At 42.0% G+C, this 27,664-nt stretch overlaps 3 protein-coding genes across 3 annotated transcripts; 1 reads left to right on the forward strand and 2 right to left on the reverse strand.

The window, feature by feature from the left end:
- Positions 1-221: 221 nt before the first annotated feature.
- Positions 222-3,791, reverse strand: afg2b (AFG2 AAA ATPase homolog B; the record flags this gene model as incomplete). Its single annotated transcript, XM_080843633.1, has 8 exons — positions 2,438-3,791; positions 2,141-2,326; positions 1,876-2,034; positions 1,433-1,642; positions 1,002-1,232; positions 696-830; positions 456-581; positions 222-359 (listed from the first exon to the last, which is right to left on the reverse strand). The coding sequence occupies exons 1-8, from the start codon at positions 3,515-3,517 to the stop codon at positions 222-224; spliced, it is 2,265 nt and encodes a 754-aa protein (XP_080699759.1). The 5' UTR covers positions 3,518-3,791.
- A 7,252-nt stretch (positions 3,792-11,043) lies between these two features.
- nnt2 (nicotinamide nucleotide transhydrogenase 2) lies at positions 11,044-25,306 on the forward strand. The gene is made up of 21 exons (XM_080843848.1): positions 11,044-11,381; positions 12,217-12,446; positions 12,708-12,925; positions 13,312-13,399; positions 13,615-13,703; positions 13,800-13,987; positions 14,158-14,291; positions 14,509-14,700; positions 15,473-15,626; positions 16,030-16,191; positions 16,354-16,464; positions 17,658-17,803; positions 17,983-18,178; positions 19,130-19,363; positions 20,243-20,403; positions 20,636-20,815; positions 21,020-21,179; positions 23,187-23,268; positions 23,792-23,910; positions 24,305-24,420; positions 24,904-25,306. The coding sequence occupies exons 1-21, from the start codon at positions 11,252-11,254 to the stop codon at positions 25,048-25,050; spliced, it is 3,237 nt and encodes a 1,078-aa protein (XP_080699974.1). The 5' UTR covers positions 11,044-11,251; the 3' UTR covers positions 25,051-25,306.
- Positions 25,307-25,437: 131 nt separating this feature from the next.
- Positions 25,438-27,048, reverse strand: dtwd1 (DTW domain containing 1). The gene is made up of 4 exons (XM_080844088.1): positions 26,541-27,048; positions 26,208-26,351; positions 25,870-26,104; positions 25,438-25,736 (listed from the first exon to the last, which is right to left on the reverse strand). Exons 1-4 carry the CDS (start codon positions 26,874-26,876, stop codon positions 25,495-25,497), a joined length of 957 nt encoding a protein of 318 aa, XP_080700214.1. The 5' UTR covers positions 26,877-27,048; the 3' UTR covers positions 25,438-25,494.
- Positions 27,049-27,664: the final 616 nt, after the last annotated feature.

The raw sequence follows: 27,664 nt of genomic DNA on the forward strand, positions 1-27,664 counted from the left end.
TGCTCAGTATTTCTGAGCAAGAACGCAAAATGCTCATTGACAATAATCTCACAAGGATCTCACAAAACAAGGATAGTATCACTAGAAACAAAGCACCTTGTATAATCACTAGACAGGATGTGTAGTAGGCCTACATAATTTGCATATTTATTTAAAATAAACATTCAACATATACACACATGTATACACATACATTTTTTCGCTTGCCATGGGAACATCATTCATGTAAAAAGGTGTTGATAACTTTCTATTTCCTGTACATTGAGGGAGGGCTTCACATTTTGCAGGGCTTTATTGAAGTATTTTTGCTGAATTCTGGAAGCTTCCATGCTCTCCTCGTGAAGAGTCAAAAGAGCCGCCTGATAAAAGAAAAAGAGGCAGATTAGGATAATAGAGGATTCGTCATTTTAAAAAATACAGTTTTCAATTCAAACGTATCTCGTTTTCCTCTTTACTTCTTTGCATAGATTTTCTAGGTCAGCTCCAGAGAAGAGTGATGTTTGAGTCGCCAGTTCTTCCAAAGACACATCTGAATCCAGCGGCATCCTTTCTGTGCAAAGCCTCAGTATGGCCAGTCGAGCCTACCGGAAGACCCATTCCCATCCACATTAGTTCTCTTTTGTGTGCTGTAACTACAGTGTAACTCATGTCTGAACTTCTGTGCACAAGACTTGAAAGACCATGCATGCACTTACCTCATAGTCTGGGGGTGGGACGTAGATGATCTGATCGAGTCTGCCAGGACGCATCAGGGCACTGTCCAAAGCATCAGGGCGATTTGTTGCAGCAACAATCATCACATCCTTGTTGCATACCTCATGGAACTCCATCTAAAAGATGCAAGATACACAGTCAAGGACATTTTCAGACATGCTCAGAGGCTGTGTATTGATGGGTTACATCCGTCTCAAATTCACACAAAAGCACATTCTTCATCTCTTCCATTAAAAGGGCCTCTTTATGTTTTCATTACAGAGCTGTCGGTGAGGGGCAACGCTGACCTGCTGCTCCTGCTGGGACTCTGGATGCCCCTCGGACTCACAGAGCTTCTTCTGGGTGCTTCTCCTCTCGGCCGTCTTGAGGCCCACCCCATCCAGCTCGTTCAGCAGCACCGACAGCACCTGGGCCTGGACGCTGTGGGCAGCACGAGCGTCCCCTCTGGAGCCCAGGATGGTGTCCACCTCATCCAGGAACACAATGGAGGGGGCACAGGCCCTCGCCTGACGGAACAGCTGCAAAGGAGAAGAGCTTAACATTGTTTACCACGGTCAACTATCATGAACTAAGCCATTTGCTGACAATTGAATGCATCTTAATATGAAATGTAAAGCTAAACTTACTTAAAATGCTAAAATCTAAATATATTGCATATTTCATACAAATAGTATAGACATAACTGGAGTGTAATGGTTTGTTAAGAAGAAAGATAAACCTGCGCCAAGGCCTTCTCAGAGTCTCCAACAAAGGGAGAGAAGAGGTCAGCCCCACTGACAGACAGGAAGGCACAGTGTGAGGAGGTGGCCACAGCTTTGACCAGGGTGGTCTTGGCACATCCTGGTGGGCCATAGAGAAGTATACCCTTGGGGCGAGACAGGCCCAGTCTTATGAACGACTCAGGGTATTTCATGGGCCACTCAATACTCTGAGGAAAATCAGAAAAATATGTGTAAATTACACTTGCATGATGACAATATCCAATACAGCATCCTCACAAATACTGAAATGAAAATGCTGGCATATATATTTATATAATATATTTTACTTTTAGGAATCATAATTACTTGCTTTAAAAACCCATCAAGATGTATATATTTTTTTACAACCAACAAAATACATTTTATAAGTCCAAACATTTAAAGAAAGGAGATTAGGCACCTGTTTTAATTTGAGTTTCACATCTTCAAGTCCCCCTATCTGTTCCCAGGAGATTGGTTTGTAATCAGTCAGGCCAATACTGCTTCTTAAACAAGAAGGCTGTACCCTCTTTAGGGCTTCATGGAAGTGGTGCATTTCAATGGATTTCTCATCCGAGCCCTTATAAAGCGGTAGACAAACATGTTAATGAGTAAGACTAATTAATATCCAATTAGATTCAGCATTTGAGTTTGATTTCCTCATGTAAAACACTTCAATTCCGTACCTCTGGGGAGTGGAGGATGGCCTGAAGAGCTGCCTCCCTGCAGAGCGCACTCAGGTCAGCACCCACATATCCAGTGGTCACTTCAGCCAGGGCAACGAAATCCACACTGCTTGAGAGGGGCATCTTGTCGCTCACACATTCCAGGATTGATTTTCTTTGTGTAAGGGTTGGAACACCGATGATTACCTAAAAGAAAAAAAAGACAAGGAAGCTTAAGTTTTTGTCACTATGACATAGAGTCACGTATACTTTCAATAAGTCACGCAACCGCAACCACTGTAGTTTAACGAACTTCACCTCTCTGTCAAATCTGCCAGGCCTCCTTAGAGCAGGATCTAATGTGTCGGGCTGATTTGTTGCTCCAATTATGACAAAGTGGTCTCTACTGGCGATGCCGTCCATCAGGGTCAGCAACTGGGCCACCACTCTGTTCTCTGGCGCGCTTGATGAGCCTGCTCTCTTCGGACACAGGGAGTCTATCTCATCTATGAACAAGACACATCGCCCCTCTTCAGAAGCTGCCTGAGCCTGCTGGAACATGGCCCTCAAGTTCTCCTCGCTCTCTCCAGGCCTGGATCCCAGGATCACGGGTCCGTTGATCGTTATCAGAGTGGCACCAACCTCCTTTACCAGGCTTCGCACTAGCATGCTCTTTCCTACACCCGGCGGCCCAACCAGCAGTACCCCTCTTGGGCACGTCACACCTAGCTTTTTTAGTGTGTTGGGATAAAAGAGAGGCAAATTAATGAGCTCTTTCAGTGAGGCATAGATATCCTCCATCCCACCCACGGATATCCTTGGCAATTCCTCAGCAGTTCTTCGACGGTGTTCTGCAAGGGTGATGACAGCTGCTATTTCCAACAAAGTCTTCTCTGTGACTAGGCCTGCCTTGGTAGAGCCTGAGTTAGCATTCTCAATGTGAATGCAGGTCATTTCAGTCGCAAAAGAACTGATGTTGATGATATGCTTTTCATGAACATACATACCACTTAGAATTTCCTTCACATTTTCACAAATTAAATCAGAGGGCATCATTTTCTTGAACTTAATGCTTTTCACAACAACGTTTACTTTGACACGTTTCAGTTTTGGGCAATTCAGTGGTCTAATATCTTCACAGTTAAAAGGAAGTGATTTGTATATTGTACGGCTGAAATTAGCTGTTGCACATCTGGTATCAAACTGAAAATATCCCTCCGCCAAGTCACTTCGTGGCCAAGCTGTGCAGAGGCAGGCTCCTCCAGGTGTAGAAATCAGGACAGGTGTTCCAATAGTAAGTCTGAGGCTGGCCATTAGACCTGGACCCATTCGGCATCTTTGGGTGTGTTTGTCTTGCGGGTCACAGGGTAACAACTGCAGTTCTTTCATAGACATCATTTTTGCATCCTTTTGTAGTATATGGGTAAATTACAAATGGGCCAGAATAGATGAAGATATAACAACGCAAGTAGGGTGGAAATTGTTTTCTCAAGAAGGCTGTAACTGTGACTAATGTAACATTAGTCGTACGCCATAACTTTCCCCAGTCGCACTATTGGATAGATGAGCTTACAACAGCTTAGCACTAGACTGGAATTCAAATCTGAGAGGCATAACTCAACAACATAACATTACGAAGCAAGCTGAGTTTGGAAAAAAAGGTTGACGTTGTTGTAATATACAAATATACTGTTTCAAAGTTCCTTTAGCAGATGGGTTAGCAGCAACGCTGATGGGCTTCCATGTAAACAGTAACGTTACAGTAGAAGCCACATGTGTGCGGCGTCCATATATTGTTGGCCAAGTAAAAACACTCCCTTGGTCTTAACGAATAAAATAACATGCATGTCTACAAAAAAGGGATTCACAAATTAAGATATTAAAAATATGTATTTAATTGATAATATTTTATTTATATTTGTAATGTACTTTATTTTCACAAGACGGAGTACTTGGTCACATGCATTTGGATCTATGGTCGTCCAACTATTTATGATCTGACGCACTCTTCACTTTGAAAGTCGTTGATCGCCATCGTGTGGGAAGGATAGGGAATGACATCTTATAAGGGACACACGAGAGTTTTCTCTATGATGTTATTTTCTCATTCATTTCCAAATTAAGGGTGGGAGTTGCTTTTTCAACTCAGGAAACGCCAACCAATACAGTAAGTAGTGAAGATCAATCTGGTTAACCTTTTCTATTTTCACCTTAAGCTAAAAAAAAAAAAGAGTTTTAAAAATGATTTTATTAGAACTTTTAATGCATAATGATAGATGCTTATCTTAGTCAAGGGAAGTCAACTCATTTGTCTATCCATATCCCTGTGTGACACAAGGTAAGATCAATTTATGAAAGAAAGAAATTGATTATACAGGTGGTAAACTGCCATCGTATTTCAGCCACTCCTCCACTTAATAACTCTGTTTGGTAATGTCAACTGTGAGTGGTTTCTTGTTTTTCCACATAACAGCAGACGTAGTTGACCAAAGTAGTGACTCTGCTGTAATTTCTAAAAGAAAACAATCTTTAAATTGAAATCAATATGTGTAACTTAGGCTTTCTCAGGTTTGGAGTGTCCAATTTTGATAACCTTTTCCATTATTCAGCATGAGTTGGAATGGAAGTAATTGAGGTTTCCCTCTCAACAGTATTTTTCGTTGTATTTAAAGTGATTATTAATGCAAATTGAAATTGATGTTAATTTAAAATAAAAAAATGAGAAGTAGCTCATTTAATCTTAATCTAAAATTAAAGTTAATGACAGAATGTCATTTTTCTTTCATGCCACTGGTATGATTACCCAGGTATGGAGAGACATGAGCCACCATTCCGAGAAGGGGCCGTGGAAGTTTTGGCCCTTAAGAACAAAATGGACCCCCTGCAGGATCTTCCACAACCCAGGTACTGGCCATGCTGAGAGCATACAATGATTTCCCAAGTGTGCTGTTATCATGAAATGCAAAGTAAGAATTAATTTCAGTGGTAATAAAGTCAGTGTATCCATAGAGAAGGAGCAGTATGTTTGTACAAATGATCAAGAGCATAATGGAAAATGTATGTATGCTGTGAGTATGTAATAGGCTACATGCCATGGATGATTATGTAGGTAAGGTAAGATTCCATATATGGTGTTAAACATGGAGACAGCTACATGTTCTTACTTAGAGAAATGTCTGACTGATAATGCTGAGAGAACCACACTAATGCACTATACATACATTTTCCATTTCAGTTGAAATTCATAGATCACTGCATTTGACCTACAAGGTTTGAAATCCTTGAGGGGCTCATTTACAGATAGAACATCCTACATGGCAATATAACTGAATGTCAAAAGCAAACCAATTGGGAAAATAGCACAATTACAATTAAATACACAGTGCTATAATGTGGCATTGTCATTATTGTTGGTTAGACAACTAGTAAACAATACGACAGTAAACAATTCTAATTTAGTGATTAGGATTATCAATGCTTATGAACAAATATAAGTGTTACACAAACTACAGAGTAAAACAAACACAATATAATACTGTCATTCAGAAGACAGAGAGAATAGAATAGAATTGGTTTGTGGGCTACTGGAATGTTTAGTGAGAGTGTATTTGTCTGTGTGCGTGTGCGTGCGTGCGTGTGTGTGTGTGTGTGTGTGTGTGTGTGTGTGTGTGTGTGTGTGTGTGTGTGTGTGTGTGTGTGTGTGTGTGTGTGTGTGTGTGTGTGTTTGTGCGTTTGTGTGAGCGTGTGTGCGTGCGTGTGTGTGTGTGTGTGTGTGTGTTTCTGCTGTCCATAGTGAACTGTCATTAAATAACAGAGGTGCAGAACAGAAGTTCAGATCTGTTGAAGTTGTGCTTTGGATACAATCTCAGTTTATCAGCATATATCAGTTTATCATTATGAACCGTTTAGTGACATATTTATGTGACATGATGACATAAAATGGCTTTTTAATGGATGCATCTTCTCTGAAACATAAGGAGTTTATCTCTGGAAACAGATCCTGTGTCTGGGAAATCCAATGTGCTAATAGCCACTGAGTTCATAAAAGCCTTCGGTGCAATTGATCTCAAAAGCTTCTCATTGATCTTCAGTGTTTTGGGCTTGAGTCATCCTCTTTATTCTGCCCTCATCTTAGGGCTGGTCTCTTGAGACCTGAGTCTGGGACTTGGATCCTTGCAGAGATCTCTTGCTACTCCCACTACTCGCAACTGTATCTTCATTAAGATATAAAAGCATAAAAGACAAATATATCATCGCAAAGACGAAAAAGAAAACAATCACTCCTCGACCTTGCAGGCAGACACTAAGGCGCTAAGCAGACATCATACAGAAGATCAATGGTCACATTCCTGCCAGTCTTAAAATAAAGCACATGTATTTTGGAGAGCATGTTAGACCAACTCATGTTTAATGAGTTTAATTCTAGCTATGAGAGACATGAATATAAGTCTGATTCCCAACTCTTCCACTCCCGGTATGGAGGTTATTGGGCTGGGACAGGGGGGTGTACCACTGCAGGCAGGGCATGCCAGCCGAGGCCCACAATACCTCCCCTGCCGAGCAGCTGGACCAGGTGGAGTACATCTTCTCTGTATTGTAAGTGTGCTGACACCATTCTGTTTGAGAGATTGAATTGAAGAAGTGAAGACCTTAAGAACTTCACGTCAGAGCACCTAAATGTAGGTCATATCCTGTTGTGGGTTTTCTGAGTTTTGTTTGTTTTTGTTGTTGTCTTTTGTGCCTAGACTGCTTCTCCCTATGACATTAATATGAAACCTATGCCAAATGTAACTTGCCTTTTGAGCCAGGATTCTTAGTATACCAGAGGGAAATGGATGTGTCTTGAGCTGGCATTCCGACAAAACCTCACAACATATTCTTATCACATATTTGACAGGGTTATTACTTTTGACATATTGTATTAACAGCGTGTCAGAGAAGGAGGACTAATGATCTTGAGAGCCAAAGACCTTGGAACGTTGTTAATCCAACTCAGCCAGGGAGTGGTGAAGGGCCACGGGTGATGGTAATGAGTTCTGAATGTGAATATGAAAGATCTTTGTTTAAGGCATGCCCAAATCTGAGTAAAACTGAATCCCAGTTTCCAGGCAACAAGATTAGCTAATGGTTTTTGAGCAACAAATGGGTGGTTGAAAGTCAAAACATATAGTTATCTTGGTATAGTTCTAAAGAAAGTATACATCTTTATATGGTTTACAGACAAACTTCCCCACAATACTTTTGTGCATGCCACTCCCTGTTCAGCAGCATATCAAACTTGCACAGAGTGAACCAAGGAAATATCATGAAATATACTAATGAGGCATAATGTCAGTGAATGTTGATGTTACTTTTGTAAAAACTTTGATTTGATTTGTGATTGTAACTTTGTTTATTTATACTGTTCCTTTAACTGTTTTGTGGGTGTAGGGCTGTTCTGGCCTCCAAAGACTTGGCCAGAGCTTTCTTTGAGGAATGGGAAAAAAGACTTCACACTGTGAGTACTCTCTTGGAGGACAGAGAACACTGTGTTGATGCTTTGTGTGAAGGGATTGAAAAGGACCTGATGGTATGCACTGATACTGATCATGACTCATGAAACTATACTATGAAATTCAGATATGGAAACACATATATTGACTTTGCACTGTATACTCAGTGGCTGTGCATCCTGTTAGATTTTCTCAACTTTTACTTTCTAATGTCTCTTAATGTGTAATTGGCTATATATATATACAGTATAAAAAAAAATGATTAGAGGTTTTTAGAAGGGGTATCTTGATCCAAATTCTTCAAAGCCTTTTCTTGAAACTTTTCCTGTGCATAACTAAAAATAATGCAACAATGTGCATTTTGAGGTATGTTTTTGTATATTATTGGTATCCTCAAATTGATTTTGATGGACATGGTCATGTTCAGGACCGATAAATACACCTTCCCACTAGCCATCCAGGCTATGCACTATGAAGTTCTGTGGTCCCGGAAAGGAACACCCCACCAAAACTGTGAAAAAGCCTTCACAGCGCAACATCACTAAGTATATCGCCAAAAAATGACATATTAGCAAGCTTTTATCACTGCCAACTCAGCTGTTGGTGGCATTTACAAGGATTTTTCATGCTTTTTAGGTAGTCAATTTGCTAGTTTTAAACCAAAACTACCTAATGATGCTTCAAATTACCTTTTCTTACCATTGACACACCACTAACACATCTCTGGACCAAGCTGATATCCACACACATGACTATGTGTTTGAGGAGACCATGAATGCAGAGTATGACTTATCATCGGTGGCCATTGCCTGGTAAGCCTGAGGTGTGGTGTAGAGGATATGCAAAGCTCTATGCATATCTGTGTTTCTTTATATGACTGTATGATTGTAGTGGAAGATGGGTGATGACTGATATTTGACTGTTCGGTTATGAGGAAGTCCAAAGGTACTAAGAGCTCCTCAGGCTTGTGCACTGGAACCAGAGCTGCAGTACCTCCTGCTGGACACAGCCTGCATGTGCAAAACAGTCTTCTGCTGCTGGGTCACCCCCTACAGAAGGCTCAGGTGGTGGAGCTGGTGAAGAAACATAAGCAGGCAGCCACACTGGCCATAGGAGGTGACAATTATGTTAGCATGATTAAAAGTAGGATTAACATGACAATTCTTAACTCTCTCTCTCTCTCTCTCTCTCTCTGTTCTTCTTTTCACTTACTTAATGTGCCAATGTGCCTGGAAGTCAGTAAATATAATGCTTAGTGTTTAATGTAATGAATGAATATAATGCCTTGTGTTTAATGTAATGAATGAATATAATGCCTTGTGTTTAATGTTATGAATGAATATAATGCCTTGTGTTTAATGTTATGAATGAATATAATGCTTAGTGTTTAATGTTATGAATGAATGTAATGCTTAGTGCTCACTGTCTGAAATAGCCTGGCTGGCACATACAGTGACTTCTGTTGCTCTTCACCAGCGGTCCATATTGGCGTGGGCATCAGCGGTCAGGAGGGCATACAGGTGGTCCTCGCCTCAGACTACTCCTTCACCTAGTTCTGCTTCCTGCTGCGCCTCCTACTGGTGCATGGCTGCTGGTGCTACCACAACACGTGTATATTTGGCAGGTTTTTTTTTTTTTAATCTTTGACCAAAAATAACAAAACAATGAGTAAACATGGTAAAGATTGGTGAGGAAATTTGAAGTATTAAGTCATTCAATATTTGACACATTGTATTAGTTTGGTAACAACACTAATCATGTTCAACTGTCAGATTGGCCTCGATACAAATTACTGGACACCAATTAATGATCTTTATATCTGGGGAAGCCTGTCGTTTCTTTTTATTATTTGTCCCATTCAGCAACAGTGCCTTTCATAAGTTCCCTGAGCATTTCACCTTTTTTGGTAGGATACATTAATTCAAGCTTTTCAGTCAGGGCTTCACAGAATCAGACATGTTGTTAATGTCTTGTCCTGGAATGTCTTAAACAACCCAATAGGGTTCTCTGTGGTGGTTCATTTCCATTCTTTGGTTCATTTCTTTTTAATTAATATTTTTCCTCCTACGTACAGGAACTGCTCACAACTGCCTGACACAAAGTCATGTCTGGTTAGTCATTCTTCTCACCATTGTGACATGTATGATGCCTAGAGTAGCATTTCGATTTGTACACAAACAGTTTCCCCCAACTAAGGTGTGTAAGCACAATGTTTAGGTATTTATGTTGAGATGGGTAAATAGAAAAGTAGGTATAGTAAGTATTTTAAATTCTGTAATTTGCTTAGTTGCGCTATCTGCAGGTGAGCAGGAAACATACCCACTGAAGCACAGTCGAGGGTCAACAGGCAGGACTAGTGCGTCTGCACTCTTCCATCGCCTTCTCCCAGTAGTAGGGCTTTTGAAAGAATCACCTCCGGGAGGTCAATGAAGGTCTCGCTTCTCCTTTATTTATCATTTTGGCCGAAATTTGAATTTTTTAGAAAATCTTACAAAAAGTCGACTTTTTTAAAGACACGGGAATGTTATTTTTTTTTAACTAAAATTCCGTGTTTCCATACGAAATGTCGATGTGTCTTTTACATTTCATCTTCCACACCATTCACACGACTGGCCGGCTTTAATCTGGCTCTTTGTACATTTGCATTATTAACAAAAACCGAAAAGCTTGCATTATTATTTAGTTCGCCATATACCCAATCCTGATTTCTCTAACTGTTGATGTGCAGTATGGGTGGACGTTTGTATTAAATGGTTTGTTTTCGTAACACATTGGCGGTGCCAATTTTTTTCACCCCTACTTGCCTGAATCACATGGGCCGCTATTTATAGTAGATTAGGCTGCGATATCGAAACCTCTCAGTGTCGCCTCGCTGAAGGTCAAAAACATAATAATGTCGAAAGTGACTTTTCCCATGTAGGATAGAAATATCACACAACAGAATCTCAGCAAAGGTTAGTGGCATCCTATCTACCAGTAGCCTCATGGTTTTGTGTGCGAGTGTGCTTGGTCTAGCAGTATAGGCAGAGACAATATGCGATGTGCTCAAGTTGCTTCACCACACCTTTCTTCAATGCGCAGTAATGGAAAATATCACACGCCAATCAAATCCAGGCAATTTCTGTAGCGCGTCTTATCTGGCTCTATTTTAATATTAAAATAGCAATTAAGTATTTTATGAGACTAAGATAGGTGAGAATTGTGTTTAAATAATATAGTTGTATAAATATATATCCTCAACCATCCATTCTTACCATTCTTAATGAATTGCAAGCATTTTATCTGAGGGTTTATATTTGTGGCTGGCTGTACCATTGTGTCACAAGTTCTGGATCAAATCTTGGTGAGCCACACTGTCACTGAGAGGAGTTTCTTGGCACTCTATCCAACTCCGTCGTCACATTCCCAGTTCTCGCGAAGCAGCAGCCATGTGTTTGCTTACTGACGTCCTGGAGGGTTGAAATGTCACTCTGCTGGGCCTAAAGCATGAGAGTGTGAGTGTGAGTGCCGGCTCTGGGCTCCTGGTGTTGGACTTTTTTTCGGGAAGAAAAATGTGCCTTTCCATCTGAGGTCAAGCAAGTCTTTACTCCCTCTGCATTCAGGATCTTTGGGCTGGGGCCACAGGACGACTGTGTGAGCCATGTCTCGCCTCCTGCGCTCTGTTCCCTGCTCCTGTGTGCCCTTGTTGCACCAAACTGCACTCAAAAAGTCACCTGGGAAAAGGTACTTCCAGACCTGTCGTATTTTATGGGATCAAAAGGCTGCCAAAGGTACGTTGTGTCACACTGCACATTTGATTTACTATTGTGTAGTGGTATTACACCATATTTTACTCCCCTGGCTTTCTGGATTTTCCTTATGTTAGACAACTGCAGGTCATTCAAGTTCAAGTTCATGTGAGGTCTTGAGTTTCCCTTTGTTGTGCCGTGAAACCACACGCAGGCCACAGATAATGACACATAATGACAGATGAAGGGTGTTTGGAAACAAATATGAGCGGCATTAACTCTAATCCTTACCCAAATGCATCTGCCTACATTTAATTAATGTTTGGGTGAACGACTGTAGGAGAGGTCATGTTAAGGTGAAATATGGACTTTGGTAGTTTGCTGGTGATCCCCTTCTTTCAGACCGAGTGAGGTTGTTAATGCCTTAGCAGAAGGCCCTCTGCATGTGTTTTTCTGGTTTTGTGTTTTAAGAGTGGACATTTCTGTGGCTTGTGTGAGAGCGGCTCACTGAGTCTGTGCAGACTGGGCAAAGCTGGGCACTCAGCCATTCGGTTGCTAATAATGTCTTGCTGTTGTTGGAGGTTGTCAAGCCAAGTAAGGAGTGATATGTGAAACCAGACTCTCTGGATCTTACTCTACAGGCCCTACCAAAGGCCTGTGTATACAGTCATGTTCTTAGGCTGATTTCTTTTCTTTTGTAATAAGCATGTTTTAATCTTTTTTTGCAGTTTTTCTAACCTCTGATTTAAAAAAAAATCTAGGAGTATCTGTGTTTTGAAGCTTTAGGGGGATCCTCACCTATGTTGTTTATCCACTGCAACTGCACATTATCAGAATCAGAATCAGAATCAGAATTGTATTTATTGTGTTTCCTCAGGTGTTCCCTACAAAGATGTTCTGGTAGGTGTACCCAAAGAGATCTTTAAGGATGAGAAGAGGGTCGCTCTGTCCCCGGCCGGAGTGGAGGCCCTGGTCAAGCAGGGCTTTAATGTCCAGGTGGAGAGCGGGGCTGGAGACCACGCCAGGTTCTCCAATGATCAGTACAAAGTGGCAGGCGCCAAAATAACAGACACTAAAGGCGCTTTTAACTCAGACCTGGTTCTGAAGGTAAGCGGAATCACAGTCGGACCCTCGAACCGCTGATATCAGTCTTAACATTTCTGCATTTCATCACATTTCTGTACTCTCTGAACCCTGTGTTAAACAAATGTAACTTTTTCATAACTAATTACACTGAGCACCACACTTACAGTGAAATGATGAGGATCTTTTGAAGGGCATTTATGTAAACAACTCTTGCGATAACCCAAAACAGTGATACAGATCTTTGGAGGACTAATATCTTATTCGATTTTTTTCCAAACACAGGTGCGAGCACCATGCTTCAGCGAGGCTTTAGGGAAGCATGAGGCTGAGCTGCTGAAGCCCAAGTCCACTCTTGTGAGCTTCATCTACCCAGCCCAGAACCCTGAGCTCCTGGAGAAGCTGGCCAAGCAGCAGTGCACTGTCATGGCCATGGATCAGGTCCCCCGTGTCACCATCGCCCAGGGTTACGATGCCCTGAGCTCAATGGCCAACATTGCAGGGTGATCTTACGCACGCACACACAACCCATGAGTCATTGGTGATATGTACTGACCTGCTCCAAAGCCTTGTGGATTTTTCTGCTCTGCCTCTTTTATTGCTGAAGGATTAATGTTCTGTCAGGACCAGCACGAAACAGGAATTGTAAAAAGTGCATATTTACAACTGAGATTAACTTTATTTATTGGCGCAAAGAGCAGAAAACATGCTTTCCATTAGAAAATCCCTCTCATCTTCCATAGTGTTGACTGTGGCTATAAATTTAAGACGAGCTGAGCTTAAAGCATACCCATCATGCTAAGATGTTAGGAAACACCTCCCACCTGGTTTAATGTAGAATTCATTCAGAGGCCAAGAAGGTGCATCGACCCTGATTTTTTTCTCATAGGTACAAGGCCGTGGTCCTCGCAGCAAACCACTTTGGAAGATTCTTCACCGGGCAGATTACCGCAGCTGGGAAAGTACCTCCAGCTAAGGTAGCCACTGTCAACTTGCTCCAGCTATCATAAGAAAGAAGACATTTGGCAGGGGCACGAGAACTAAGGCTGTGCCTTAAACATTGCAAGTTTAGCCGTAGAGAATTTTTTAAAAAGTGTTTAAATTATGTGTAATCAGGATTTCAGCTTTACAACCAGCCTTAAAAGCAATAGATGAAGTAATGAAGTAATGATCATATGTTTCACCTTCACAGGTGCTTGTGATTGGCGGTGGTGTAGCAGGCTTGGCTGCAGCAGGGGCAGCCAAATCAATGGGGGCCATTGTGAGAGGGTTTGACACAAGGTGCAAAACACGATAAACTACCATATTAATATACCCCAGAGGTTAACCTTTATGACTTTGAATTTGACCAATGATCGCTGATGTTTCTCCCATTAGACCAGCAGCTCTGGAACAGTTCAGGTCGTTTGGGGCAGAAGCGTTGGAAGTGGATATGAAAGAGTCTGGGGATGGAGTGGGTGGTTATGCCAAGGAGATGTCTCCAGAGTTCATTGAGGCCGAGATGGCGTTGTTTGCCAAGCAGTGCAAAGAAGTGGACATCCTTATCAGCACTGCTCTGATTCCAGGTGAAAAACAGCCAACCACACTTCTTTTAAATCCATTAATCTATTTAGGAAACATAATAAACAATGTAAGTCTGTTTCAGCTAAAACTGACACTGGCCTCATTTGATACTTCTATCTTATCAGTCCAGTTTTTCATTTTTCTCCATTTTTCTCATTTGTGGTCCCTGCAGGAAAGAAGGCTCCCATCCTGATCAAGAAGGAGATGGTGGAGTCCATGAAGGATGGATCTGTGGTGGTGGATTTGGCTGCTGAAGCTGGAGGCAACATTGAGACGACTGTACCAGGGGAACTCAGTGTTCACAAGGTGAGAGACCATTCAGACCAGTAGACCAGCAATAACTTGAGGTACAAAAAAACACACAGGACAAAGCAGAAGGCCCATGTCGTCACCCCTAGAAGTAAAAAAATGTATAGAGAGAAGGCAAGGAGTGATAAATAACATACACGAAAGTGATAGGAAAATCAATTTGTTCCCTCTCTCTGATTTTTATTTAGCCAAGATGTTTGTTTCTTTCCGTTAGGGGGTGACACACATTGGATTCACAGACCTCCCCAGCAGAATGTCCACTCAAGCCAGCGCATTGTACTCCAACAACATTCTGAAGTTGCTGAAAGCCATTAGCCCTGATAAGGATTACTTCCACTTTGAACCTGTGGATGCATTTGATCACGGAACACTCGATCATGTCATCCGAGGCACCATGGTGATGCAGGTAAGTCAATGGCACACTTCCACACATACCAGAGGGGCATTAGGACCCATTTCATGATTGAGAATCAAACAGGTGTCAACCCAAATAACAATATAACAAAGAGACTACATTTGATCCACGTATGACGTGCGTGGCTCATAGTGAGACGAAAACATTGCGCTTAACAACCCCAAAGCCAAAAGTGAATATTAAAGGCCCGCACAGCCAACTTGGCTTATACTCACAAGCTTTTCCGCAAGGCTGACATCTCAGAAAAAGGATTGGCGCCCTGGATTTACTGTGTGAGCGTTCATTTCCAAGAATTTCTGCTCAGACACTTTGTTTATCACATACTTGAAAGACAGAGGGGGAACAGACAGCCTCCAGGAGACATATCATCTTACCTTGTGTTGAAAAAGAAATTCACACAATTTTCATAGGAATTCATCTTGCTGATCAGAGCTGTTTCTTAGCACGCTCCAAATAAGTCTCCTGCTCTGTGAACTTGGCTGTTGTTTCTGAGGCCCCGTGAACTATGAGTCACTTTGGGTTTTGGTCCTCGACTTCTGCCATTATCCCATCATCATGCTCAGAGCTGTCTCAGTTCAGACAGCAGAGGAATAAATGCACGATGATAAAACATTTGGATAATATAGTTTGATTTATTTATTTATTATATCGATTTAATGTGTGTGTGTGTGTGTGTGTGTGTGTGCGTGCGTGTGTGCGTGCTTGCGTGCGTGTGTAAAACTGTGTCCACTCTGCACTGACATGTATGCTATTGTAACCCCAGCAAGGCAAGAACATTTTCCCATCGCCATTACCAAAGACTGTTCCTCCAGCTGCCCCAGTTAAGCACAAGTCAGTGGCAGAGATCGAAGCAGAGAAAAAAGCATTGGTTTCACCCTTCAAGCAAACCATGACCACTGCGGGAGGCTACACAGCAGGTGAGTGCCTGGAAATACATTCTCAAGGTCTGGATTGTCACAGACACACACGCAGGCGCAGACATACACAGACACAGACACCCACGCAGACGCAGACGCAGACGCAGACGCAGACGCAGACGCAGACGCAGACGCAGACCCACAGACACAGACACAGACACGCGCACGCACACGCACACGCACACGCACACGCACACGCACACGCACACGCACACACACACACACACACACACACACACACACACACACACACACTCACACACACACACACACTCACACTCACACTCACACTCACACTCACACTCACACTCACACTCACACTCACACTCACACTCACACTCACACTCACACACACACACACACACACACTAACAGGTATTCATGTGTATTTGTCTTGTTCTAGCGGTGTCCACTATCATTAGTCTGGGTCTTATTGCACCCAATGCCGCTTTCACTCAGATGGTCACCACCTTTGGTCTCGCTGGTATCGTTGGATATCACACAGTGTGGGGAGTCACCCCAGCCTTGCACTCACCTCTCATGTCTGTCACCAATGCCATCTCAGGTAAAGTAGCCTCATCATCTAAAGACCTGGCCACAGCATATACTATACAACAACAAACTTAATAGAGTTAATCACACTCTGTTTGAATTATGCATGGTCTCCTTCATTTTGATTTTAAGACGTCTATGAATACCGCACTCAGACTGTGAATCCTATCCCTAGGCGTGACTGCTGTGGGCGGCTTGGTGTTGATGGGCGGAGGTCTCTACCCATCATCTCTCCCTGAAAGTCTGGCACTGGCGGCTGCTTTTGTGTCCTGTATCAACATTGCAGGTTTGACCCAGACCGTGTCAAAAAGACTGCAACATCCACTTACACCCTACTCTTGGTCGAGAAAAGATCCAGTGTATATTGCCATTGCAAATTTATACCATAACTCTGACGTACAAAGCCAATGTGCAATATCTGCAAAAATACCAAACCACGAAAAACAGCACTTTGCCTCTGTTTTACTGCAGTATGCCCATACAGAGATAAGCTGCTGTAAGTAAGCATTTGTGGGAAGAATGTCACTTAGCTCTGAGAGCTCTCTCTAGTCAAGGGATAGAAAAGTAAAATCTCCTCAAAAAATAGATTCACTAGGCTTGGCCTGGCAATTCAGGCCAGGCCTAGAGTAGCTTAAATGTGAGATGTTAACTGGTACTTCAATATGTAAGATTAAAGCCAATTTTAACCAGTCTAAACAGAGTTGTGCCCCTGTTTGTTTTGTAGCATTTGATATTTTAACCTTTTAACTAAAATATAGGTATTTTTGGATATTTTCATACATAACAAAACAAATGTCTCAACCTTCAAGGAACAAAACCAATGTGACGTAATATGCAAAAAACTAAAGAAAAGATTTTGCATCTTCACAAAGAAAAATGTAAAGGAAATGTTTAAAAATGTATTTTTTTTAAAAAATATGAACCATAAATATAAATCATTGTGCCATGCAGAAACAAAACTAAAGCATGAAGTATTTCATACTGGAATTTCAAGCAGAAACTAGCAGCCTCGTTTTAAAATTCGGTTCTAAAACAAAGGCAAACGGCAGTATCTGACATTCTTCATTGTGAAACCAAGGCCAGTGCAATCCTGCACTCTGCCTTGGTTTCACAGTGGATTTTTGCAGATACAAATCACAATATCTGTGGGAAATGCAGCCATAGAACAATGAAACTCAAACAGATTGAAGACTAGATACAGCACTTTTGATTGGTGCAAAAAAGTGAAATTAGCAAAATGCAGACACTGCGCTTTGCCTTTTTGTCAGATATAGACTTTCATTGCTAGCCTTACATGAGAGTATGTAGACTTGAATAGTTGATGGAGGATTCCTTAAATGTTTTTTTCCCCCAGAAGTGTACTTATGTCATCCAATTAATTCGACCATGTTCAAAGTTAGGAACAATTCTTAGTTCCAGCAGAAGCATGTATGCTGCACAGACACTGCATGACTTCCAATGACTTGTTGCTCCTCTCAGGTGGTTTCCAGATCACACAGAGGATGTTGGACATGTTTAAGCGACCCACAGACCCCCCGGAGTATAACTACCTGTATGGCATCCCTGGAGCTGTCTTTGTGGGAGGATATGGGGCATCACTAGCCAGCGGCTACCACATAGAACAGGTGTTGATGCAATGTCACCCTATTATTCGATTGTATTTATTTTAGATAGCAAAACGTGTTGGGCTGGCAAAACTAGCATGAGCATACGTCTAAACTGTTTTAAATGTGTCTTCAGAGACAAGTCTGTAGATGTGTTCTGTCGGAAAAGCACCTCTCACTCCCGGCCTGTGTGTTAACAGATGATGTACCTGGGTTCAGGCCTGTGCTGTGTTGGAGCCTTGGCGGGCCTTTCTGCTCAGCGCACCAGTCGGCTAGGCAACACCCTGGGAATGATGGGGGTGGCCGGGGGCATCGCCGCCACCCTGGGTGCCCTCCACCCCTCCCCTGAGCTGCTGGGGCAGATGACACTGGCCATGGCATCTGGTGGCACCATAGGTATGTGTGAGCGCATACCACAGTATTTACACATACCAGAGCACCTTGTGTGTTCTTCTCATGTGGGAGTCCATCCAAGTTGCCATGATGCTATCGCATTAAGAGTGTACTATAAACAGAGCGAATCAAAAATATGACTTGAGGATCCCATTTGCCAGGGGACAGACCAACAGGACAGCTGGATTTGGGAGAAAACTGTAGAATAAGAGCTGAATGTCACTCACAATAAGTATATCATAAACACATGTGAAAAACAAAGAAAAGAAAACATTTATAAAAAGACCTTTACAAACAAAATAATGTAGCTGTAACAAAACCCCTTTGAGGTCTGCTGCATCCTCACACATGCCTGGGAATTTGAGAGGAATTTCATGGCACTTACAGTGAAACCTGTTTACGTTACGGCATACATAGCATGATAATAATCTTGTCAGAGTCTAGTGTGTGAGGCTGTTATTTTCGAATGATGAATGATGATACATTCAAACCTCTGGCACTTGCAGATGTTTAGGGCGTGTTTGTTTATGTCTGGCGTTGTTTGTCTTTTTTCTCTGTTTCATCTTCTAATTTGATTTGCAGCCATTTTAATTTCATAATAAGTAGCTGGCCCTGATCCCTCTGTGTGGGGTTTGATGTTAATGCCCAGATATGCCCTGGGCTTATGAGAAACAGGCATTTCTTTTTCATCAAGTTTGTTAGACTGAATTGAATTATGCTCTAATCAGAGATCACATGTCACAGCTTTATAAAAGATGGTGCTGAAATGTTGACAACATTTAGAGCACAAAGATGATAGAGGATCTCCACTGTCTGAGAGTGTCAGCCTCAAATGTATATCTCATATCAATGGACTTAATCCATAGTAATATGAAAGCTAATCCTCTTGTTAGACAATATCCCATATGCCTGTCCGAGTTGTTACCTAATCGCTTTTTTTCTATCTGCTGGTAGGATTGACCATTGCCAAGAAAATCGAGATCACTGACCTACCTCAGTTGGTGGCAGCCTTCCATAGTCTTGTAGGGATGGCTGCGGTGCTCACCTGCATTGCTGAGTACATGATTGAGTTTCCCCACCTTGACGCCCATCCTGCCGCAAATGTGGTGAAGACTGTTGCCTATCTTGGCACTTACATCGGTGGGGTCACCTTCAGTGGTTCCCTGGTTGCTTATGGAAAGCTTCAAGGTACACAACATTACAGGGGGATGAGATTGTTTCCTGACTTATTCAAAAAGATGCCATTAGCTCTGTTGATCCACACAAATCTGTGCCAAGGGTGAAGCTGGTAAATATTCTTTTCATGATTGTGTTATTCTTTTCATGATTGTGTTACTTAAACATTTTGCAAATAAGACAGGTTTCCTATTTTAGTTATGCTTTCCCTTCAAGCTGTCTGGTATTTGTCCTGGGAAAAAATGTACCCTTGCAGGCGAAGTGAAAAACTACTGATTACTAAATGTTCAAAAAGTAAGGAAAACATTAAGAGATTTGAAAAACTGGCATCAGTGAGACCATTCCTCCTGCTGCAAGGATTATGCAGGGCACAAGAAAAAAACACTGGAATGCTTCATCTGCCATGGTATATCATTTTATAAAGTTATCCTTCTCAAAACATGATTTGAGGTTGATTTTCCAGTTTTGGCATGTGATGGCCCTTGCTGTAAAATTGTCATGTCTTCTTCAATGCTGAATGAGGGGTTAATGTTGAGGAGCCTATAGCTGCAGGAAGAGGGAAGACCCACTGAGGCTCTGGCGGACCACAGATGATCAGACATAATCAGCACACCCTGTGGCCCAGCCTTTGCCAATAGTTGTCATCTTGTATCGATAAATATTTCCTTGATTTCCTGGCCTTAGAGAGGCTTCCCAAATTTGCGTTTTAGTTTTGATAGTAGTTTCTGTTCAGTTGACAAGATAGGAGACTAGCATCAAGCTGTATTCATGCCTGCCTTAAAGTTCGATGTTTGCTTTCAGAATGAATTTAGACAAAGCTAACAGAAAGAAACTACTTTTCATTTCTAATTTCATCTGCAACATTAAAAAAAACCACACTCCCTGTCCCAGGCCTCCTGAACTCCGCTCCCTTGCACCTCCCTGGCCGTCACATGATGAACGCTGGCCTCATGGCGGCCTCGGTCGGAGGGATGATTCCCTTCATGCTCACTGACACCTACGCCACGGGCATGGGCTGCCTGATAGGAGTCTCTGGCCTCTCCACCGTCATGGTATGTGCTTTTTCTCTCCACGCTATGCGTGTGGTCACAGCACAGTCTAAATGATCGATTACCCCGAAACACTGTTATCCATGCCGCCTCATCCCTGCTCATGTTGTGTTGTGAAAAAGACCTAAAATGGAGGTATAATGCCAAGAGGATGAGCAGTTAACGACACAATTTTAATTTAAAGTACCGTCTTACTCGTAGTATTTATAATTTGTCTCTCTCTCCCATTTTGCAGGGTGTCACACTGACTGCAGCCATAGGCGGTGCCGACATGCCTGTGGTCATCACTGTGCTCAACAGCTACTCTGGCTGGGCCCTGTGTGCTGAGGGCTTCTTGCTGGAGAACAACCTCATGACCATCGTTGGCGCTCTAATTGGCTCCTCTGGTGCCATCCTGTCTTATATCATGTGTGTGGTGAGTAAGGATGACTAGCTTCCAGCATGTGTAACACATCCTCAGACAGAATTACAAAGACTTGCAACCACCTGTGGGTGTTTTCCTTTGGCTTATGACTTTTTTTTGTCCTTGAAAATGCACTCCTACTAAACTTTGATACTGATTAACTATTTTAGTGAACACGGATTCATACACTGAAATGTGTTTTTTTTTTTTTTGCAGGCCATGAACCGCTCCCTTCCTAATGTGATTTTGGGTGGCTATGGTACCTCATCCACTGCTGGTGGGAAGCCCATGGAGATTACTGGCACCCACACTGAAGTTAATGTGGACCAGTCCATCGAACTGATAAAGGAGGCTAACAGCATTATCATCACTCCTGGTAGGATTGTACTTCAAACTTAATGAAGTAACTACCGACGTGCAGTGAGGCGTATCTTTGGCTCAGGTCTACAGGGAGCTCACTGAGGAATCCTGACTCTTCGGCTGATACGTAAAAAGCTTAATTTAGGTTTATGGCCCTAAATAGTAGCACAGAGTTTATAACATACTGTGGTGAGCTAGCGTGGAGAGACAGAGAGACAGACAGAGAACGCAGTTTTCAAGGCAGCTCCTGTGCTGCAATTAACTGCACAGTCCCCAGGCGAACAGTTTATGATCTGCAACAGCTAACTCACATGCTCACACACAGCAGAACGCATTCACATAGTCTTATTTACAGAGCACTAATACTTCCACTGACGGAAGGAATAGCGCTTATCTAACACAATGGACTGATAAGGATTTAAATCTGCATAGCACACAGACGATATGATAACAATAATACGCACTAACACAGGACACAAAGGGAGACATGAACCACATTATTCCCGAACAGAATACAGAATGCACATCGAACAGCATCCTGGAAGCCATTTCACAGTCCCTCGCTCCTGCATGCTACAATATTATCCTGTGTATTTTAACATTTAGATTAATGATGGTTAATTAGCTGCCACTAAAAACTGGGAGGAATTTAAGTGTGATGAGATTGAGATCCACCAGAGGGCAGTAGTGTGCCATGTCCCTCTTTTTCCTGAGCCAAACCATATCAGTTACTAAGAGCACCAGGAGAGCGCAGACCTCAAGGCCAAATGCCCTATCTCACAATGAAAGAGTCTTTGCCCCAAGATTCGGATACGCTCCAAAATGTAATGGGTTCTTCATTGGCCTATGCTGCACCCTTCAACCAAGTTTCCTGCAAATCGGGCTAGTAGTTTTTGTTGTGCTGCTGATAAACAAACCGCACCGAAAACCGCACCTTCGTGGCATAGGTAAATTATTTAGGCTACAATGAAAAGTTAAGGCAACAGTATGTATTTTTTTAGCACTTTTTTATATATGTTTGTATCATCCTCAAATCCTCAAAGTTTCTCCTAAATGTTTGGCCTTATGATGTTTTGTGAATTAAAGCCCAGCTATATAGCTATTCAGACAATCTTCCAGATAAAAAATAAATAAATCAAAACTTAAAGGGATCAAGTCACCAAGCTAAAGCTCCATGTTACATGCGTTGCTCATTCTTCACATGGAATCCCATAGTGATCTTAGAATGGACTGTCCAGAGGAGAGAAAGGCCTCCAGAAGAGCATGTGGGGAAGGTGCAACATCACCAAGGGCACTGAACACATCCCTCATGTTTGTTTTCCCTTCTCTTATTCATGACAACGTTATAAATCGCAGAGCTGGGTTCCATGTTTAAGGTCACAGCCTTGTAAGAGGATGGTAGTAAAAAAAGAACAGACAATCCCGACACGTCTACTCCACCGTAGCAAGACCTCGGTGAAGCGCAAGAAGTCAATTACAACAATGTGGTGAAGGGAGCAGGGGGATACAGCTGCCTTTAGGGGTTAGATGTTGGGAGGTTTGTCTGTCCCATAGGGATCTACTTAACTGCTAAATCTACTGCCCCTGCAGCACGGAATACAGACCCCTCTACCCTCTCCAGATATTTAAAAACAGGGGTCAGCCAAAGAGAGGCAAGAAGATGGTGTCTTGCAGTCGCACGCACACTTCCATACCGGTAGAATTCCTCTGCATTAAGGCACTGTCTCAGTGTTGACCCAATCATGGGGAGCCCCTCTCTGATGGGGCGTAGCATGGACTGTGTGGACTGTAGCATGGACTGTCTGAAGCTTGTGACATGTCACCTGAAATTACAATTACAACAATTGCTGTCTGTCTACAGCATTACTTAACTGTCATATTGCTACAACAAGAATGTCTGATTGACTTTGAAGCTGAACGTTTCTTATTGTGAACTTTTTTAGACTTGTGGTAATCATATTGAGCATAATCAAATGGAAATACAATGCTGAACCATAAATATTTTTGTTGTTTCTTTTATAAGGTTGGGGTCTTTGTGCTGCGAAGGCCCAATACCCCATTGCTGACATGGTGAAGATGCTTTTAGAGCAGGGCAAAACAGTCAGGTAAGACTACAAGCTTTTCAGTTGCTGCTTAACTGAAGAAGAACTTGCCATCTGATTGCGAAGGGTAAAAATGAATTTCTAAGCACAACCCACTCTTTCCTGGAACAATGTGGGAAAATGTTCCATAAAATTCCCTGAAAGCCAATGGAACAATCTTATTTATATTCAAAACAAGACAAAACATGTCGATGTCTCATATCTTAATGTGAAAAATGTCAAGATTACCCAAATAAAGGGGGGAAACTAAAACAATTGCGGAGATACTCCAGACAGTATTTACATATCAGAAAAGAGAAAGATAGAGATCTTTGGGAAAGTTTAGGAAATTATCCCGTGGAGAAATGAAGACAGAACACACAAGACAGAGAGTCTGTGGACGTAAATGTGATTTAAAAGTTGCAGAATGTTTATTTTATTTACACTTATTCATTTACAGCTGTATTTAAATATCTAAATCCAGTGTAATACGTAGCTAATAAATGTGCCTTACAAGTCTTATTTATTTAGTTCTTCTCTTTGTCAGATTTGGAATCCACCCTGTAGCTGGCCGGATGCCTGGTCAGCTGAACGTCCTGCTGGCTGAGGCTGGAGTCCCCTATGATATTGTTATGGAAATGGATGAGATCAATGACGACTTCAAAGGTGATAATCAAAGGGGTCAGCTGTGATTCCAAGAGCGTCCTCCTTAGCTTGTGGGAGGTTTGGGAAAGTAGGGTTAATTGAGCAGGACCTACACATAAACGAACCTCACAGCTCCACAGGTGTCTTTCCATGGATTCAGCCATAATAAATAGCTCCATCACAGTTGAATTAGCGCTCATTGTATAACGATGTTTAGACATGCAATGTTTGAGAGCAACAGTCTGTTTTCATAACTACCACCGTCCTAGGCTATGCAAATCTACGGACAGATGGTTCTGCTTAGATTGGGATGGAGATGATTTGAGAAGTACTAGTGCTAGCTTATCTCTTCACAGCTTTGCTTGTTTTAGTGTGCACCTTTGGGGTTTGTTTAAAGTATTTTTTTTGTCAACAGAGACTGATTTGGCTCTTGTCATTGGAGCAAATGACACAGTAAACTCTGCTGCTCAAGAGGATCCAAATTCCATAATCGCCGGAATGCCAGTGCTGGAGGTCTGGAAGTCAAAGCAGGTACAGTATTATAAGGCTCCCCTACAGGATAGAGCAGTGGTTCTTAAACTGGGTTCGATCGAACCCCAGGGGTTCGTTGAGTCACTCTCAGGGGTTCGGCAGGGGTCAACACACACACAGTATAGCCCGGTTCACACTAGCAATGTCGGGCCGTTTTTATACATACCTACGTTTTGAAGAAATCATATTTTATTTCTCAAATTACAAAGGGTTCGGCGAATGCACTGATGAAGCTTGCAGGGTTCAGTACCTCCAATAAGGTTCAGAACCACTGGGATAGAGGATCTCCCCCCTGATAGCATGATGTGATGACATGATGTGGTCTCAGTCACCCTTATGCCCAGCAAAGGGATGCTGGTCGTGCCACAGGGATGCCTTGTGAGACCAGGGGGTTTATGAATAATGTGTTAACCATTATACAGGTAAACATTTGGATTCCATTGATTTCTGCTGCTTGCCACTAACAATCTCATCGGCCATTAGGTGATCGTGATGAAGCGGACTCTTGGTGTGGGATACGCTGCCGTGGACAACCCCATCTTCTACAAGCCCAACACATCCATGCTGCTGGGAGATGCTAAGAAAACATGTGACAACTTGCAGGCTAAAATTAGAGAAGTTTACTATTAGCTCCAGCATGCCCATCTGTGATCATTTCAGAAGTAATAATTTGTATTTATTAAAACATTTCATCCCAATCCAGTTACAGATGTATGATTGCTGTTTTTTCAATTCCATTGCATAGGTTTTATTGTGCATACAAAACCACAGCTAAGAGAAAGTCTGTGATGTGGCAAATAATCAATACAAATCAAAATGTAAAAGCAAAGAGTTTTATTGAACTGCATGCACTTTCTGATTTGTAAATAAAAGTATTTCACTATGACTTCTGTCAAAAGATGTACTCGTTGATTTTGTGTTTATTGAGTATGCACAGTAAATTGCCTCAGTATATTTATGAACAGTCTGTTCTTTGATGAAAATTTAAATAGACTCGGCTGTGCCTTTGTAGCTTCTGTCAGCTGTGCGCCGGCGTCTCTTGAGATCATGATGACAACGTCCAGTGCCAGATGACTATCTGGGATGTCCCTTTCCAGGATACTCTTTTTTTGCTTTGTTTATAAGTTTATGAAGGTAAGAGAAAAAGAAGAGCAGGTTGTCATATTCCCCATTGTATTCCTTCAGGAGGCACAGAGTGTGATAATCTTTCAGGAAGTAATAAATGGCCTCTATGGTAGCCAGATATGTGTCTGGGGAACCTCGCTGATGACGCCAGAAGCAGGTGTTCCTTGTCTTCAGCTCAACCCGTAGTAGGGCTAGAAAAAACAAAGCATACTTAGTCTCTTATCTTTCACACCACAAAGCAGCATATGGTTTCATACGTGCACACACTAAAATAAGATATATGCACCCATCTCACTGAAGATATCAGCATGTGATGCTACCAACCTTGAAGTCGTTCATCTGTGATGATTCTGGTTGTCTGGTTCCATGTGCTGTCGATGAAGACGACTCTCTCTAATGGAGAGGACTGCGGCTTTACTTTGTGGACCTCTTCCACCTCCTCTGTGACCTTCTGTCTCTTCAACTTTGGTTCATCAGTTAAGTTTGTTCTCATCTCATTAAGATGCTGCAACATTTCTTCAATAGTCACTGAACCAGGTCCAGGGAAAACCAAAATTGTCTGATGGCCAAAGCAGGAACAATAAAACGGAAATATTGCATAATTTAAGGTTTGTCAAAACTGAATATTCATTATGGAGCATATTAAGAGTGTGCACACTAACCTTATGTATATCATCATCAAGGTCAGGTATGCAAGGGTAGGTGTAGATGTTGACATCATCTGGAGCAATGAGTTTGGCATGTACCGCAGTACTTTTCCCGTCATTTTCAGCGGGGTGTTTGATTATGTCAATTTTGATTGGGAGCTGCAAGTGCAATGTCTTATTAGCATACAGAACTCAACAACACTTTAACGTTCTTGTTTGCATTAGTAAAAAAAAATTCCCTTTGTATTTCTGCGTAGAAAAAAGTGTCAATTAGGTAGACATCACAGTATTTAACCTTTGTCTGGTACCATCTGTTGAATTATGACTAATTCCATATCTCGCACTAACCTTGATCAAGGGGATTTCCTGCTGGTTCACACCGACTAAAGAGTAACATGTGTAGCAAAAGAACATCCTTGAACCACCACATTTAGAACACTTTACCCTGCCATGCGTTTGTGCGCTTTCGAGCGCTTCATGTGATGCCAATTTCAGACCTTGAAGAGGCAATTCAGCTTTACTGAGGCACTCTAAATTATCGGAACTTTTGTTAAAATGTTCCTCGGATTTTGTGACATCTGTGACTCTGCTAGTCGTAGACATCGGCGTGGTAAAAGGGTCTGATTTCACCAAATATAACACTCGCAGCTTACTTATCAATAAAGGAAACCTAACTCTAAACATAACCCAAATATTTGAAGCTGTGACAATGATTTATATATTCGAATGTGGTTAGAGTAGAGCTACCGACACCACTGATTACCTGTGAGTGTCTGATGGCTAATTTGCTATCAGCTAGGTTAGCTTGCTGAGGTGAACCAGGAATTGAAATGGCGCGATTTCGTAATTTCCTCTGATACTCAGCTATGGGAATTATTTAAATTGCTTCATGAAAACTCCCACAACACCCGTGTTTACAAATATACACAAAACTAGTATGAGTAGCGTAGCACGTTTGTCGCGTTGCTTGTATCAGAGCTGGGCTACACAAACCGGAAGTAAAATACACGTGTAGAGGAAGTACAACTCATTTGGTCGGGCTTTACCAAGCGTACCCTGTTTCCTAGCAACATAATTGAACATGCTGACTGTCACTGAATCAGAAAAGTCACCATTGTCATCGGTTATAGAGGACTGTACATAAATCGTATCTTAACAGTCGAAATGTCCAAGGACTCAGAACTCCCTATCGACTCCTTAGAAGAGTTCCTTAGACGTCAAAAACTGGTATGATATTATACAAATTACCAGCTTTAGGGTGCTATCCTAGACAGGTATACAAGCAACACGAAAAAAGTGAATAATACGCTACTCATACTAGTTTTGTGTATTGGTGCAGTAGTGGAAGTAACATTACTTTTTGTTAAAAATGAAAAATGCTTCTGGTCTTAATTTACAAAGATGATAAGTGTATGATTATGTGTACTGTAGATAGATAAGGTTTCGTGCTCAGTGTAAAGTGTCAGAATGGC

Source organism: Sprattus sprattus (genome assembly GCF_963457725.1).
Source record: "Sprattus sprattus genome assembly, chromosome: 8".
Taxonomy (NCBI): Eukaryota; Metazoa; Chordata; class Actinopteri; order Clupeiformes; family Clupeidae; genus Sprattus; species Sprattus sprattus.